This window comes from Poecilia formosa, unplaced genomic scaffold (assembly GCF_000485575.1).
Source record: "Poecilia formosa unplaced genomic scaffold, Poecilia_formosa-5.1.2 Scaffold37, whole genome shotgun sequence".
Taxonomy (NCBI): Eukaryota; Metazoa; Chordata; class Actinopteri; order Cyprinodontiformes; family Poeciliidae; genus Poecilia; species Poecilia formosa.
Window position 1 is genome coordinate 113,517 of NW_006799976.1, and position 1,750 is coordinate 115,266.

The following is a 1,750-nucleotide window of genomic DNA, read 5'->3' on the forward strand; positions in this document are numbered from 1 at the left end:
GGGCGGTACCGCCCCCTGGGGGGCGGTACCGCCCACTTTGAGAACCGCTAAACTAAAGGAAACTCAAACAGTTTATTTGGAAAAAGCGAATGTTAAAACTTTGTAGGAAGCTCTATATGCACGCAGTTTGTGACGCCATGTGGTTGAACTGTAAAAAAAAAAAATTAATAAAATAAAATTCTGCAGTTTTAATACTGTTCATTTTCCGTCCACAGTTGGCTGACGTCTACGGGAACGTCTTCAGCTTTCGCCTCGGCCGGCAGTCCATGGTGATTGTGAGCGGCCACAAGATGGTGAAAGAGGCCATCGTGACACAAGCTGAGAACTTTGTGGATCGGCCACAAAATGCAATCTTTGACAAGTTTTACACTGAGCCCTCAGGTATGAAATCAGTTTCTATTTCTCGGTGCACAATAGAGTATATAAATCGAAGGGCTAATAATGTTTACAACTTTGTGGACTTATATATAGGTGGTCTTTTTGCAAGCAATGGAGAGATATGGAAGAAACAGAGACGTTTTGCTTTATCTACTTTACGCACATTTGGCCTGGGCAAAAACACGCTGGAGCTCAGCATCTGTGAGGAGATCCGACACCTGCAGGAGGAAATAGAGAGTGAGAAAGGTAGGATAGATGCAATGTAAATGGCTCTTTACTGATATTAATGTGCAAGTGTTGTTTTTTTATATATATTCTTCAAAACTCTTCTTCAGGTAAACCTTTCAGCCCAGCAGGCCTCTTTAACAATGCCGTCTCCAACATTGTTTGCCAACTTGTCATGGGAAAGAGATTTGACTACAGTGACCACGAGTTTCAGATGATGCTAAAGTGCATGTCTGAAGGTGTTCAGCTGGAAGGAAGCATATGGGGTCAAGTAAGCCAGTTAACTGAATGAATCACTTATTCTGACAGGTGAGATTTTTATTATGTCGTTTATTATTTCTGTGGATACAAACAGCTTTATGACGCATTTCCTCAAGTGATGAAATACCTGCCAGGTCCTCACAACAAAATCTTTAGCAATTATAACGCAGTAAAAGACATGCTTCTTGAGGAAATACAAAAGCACAAGAAGGATCTGGATCCCAGCAACCCCAGAGACTACATCGACACTTTCCTCATTGAAATGGAGAACGTACGTAGACCACCACCACTGAAGCTGCTTCCCCCTTAATCAAACTGATTTCTGTCCAGCTGTGAATCATTAACCAACCTGTGTTTTTATGTTGGTGCAGCACAAAGACTCCCTGGGCTTCACAGAGGGCAATCTGGCTTTCTGCGCTTTTGACCTCTTGGTGGCAGGAACAGAAACAACAGCCACCACGTTGCTTTGGGCTTTGCTTTACCTAACAAAATACCCTGAAGTTCAAGGTGAGTGACTTTGTACAGCGCCTTTCAAAAGTAACAACACACCTTGAATGTCTCAGATTCAAGGTGTGACCACAAACCTTAGGGACATAGTGTGTTAGACCCACACAGTCTGCAAACAGCAGGACCGTAGATGTCCTGGAGTAGGGTAATAAGACCTTTTTAGAGGTCCATTAGAACTTTGTTCTAATGAACAAGACCAGGATACACACCAGAGAAGTTAGATATGATGTTGTCGAGAAGTATTAACTGTTTTTTAGTAGTTCAGTAACTTAAAAACTGACCATTTTACGCTGGTCAGAAGAGCTGCACCACTGAATACAACATGCGTTTCAAGTGTGATGGAAAGATGCTGAAAAATGTATTTTCCAAAGTCAAAAGG

At 42.2% G+C, this 1,750-nt stretch overlaps 2 protein-coding genes and 1 long non-coding RNA gene across 3 annotated transcripts in view; 2 read left to right on the plus strand and 1 right to left on the minus strand.

The window, feature by feature from the left end:
• Positions 1-1,379, plus strand: part of LOC103137023 (cytochrome P450 2J6-like) — a 3,827-nt gene extending 2,448 nt beyond the window's left edge. Inside the window, exons 2-6 of the mRNA XM_007550533.2 lie at positions 216-381; positions 472-624; positions 714-874; positions 959-1,135; positions 1,236-1,379. Of these exons, the coding sequence (XP_007550595.1) occupies positions 216-381; positions 472-624; positions 714-874; positions 959-1,135; positions 1,236-1,379 (801 nt within the window). The remainder of the gene's footprint in view (positions 1-215; positions 382-471; positions 625-713; positions 875-958; positions 1,136-1,235) is intronic.
• LOC107836063 (uncharacterized) overlaps positions 1-1,750 on the minus strand; it is a 22,290-nt gene that overhangs the window by 18,439 nt on the left and 2,101 nt on the right. The window lies entirely within an intron of this gene.
• LOC103137024 (cytochrome P450 2J6-like) overlaps positions 1-1,750 on the plus strand; it is an 18,526-nt gene that overhangs the window by 15,553 nt on the left and 1,223 nt on the right. The gene's annotated exons all lie outside the window — the stretch shown is intronic.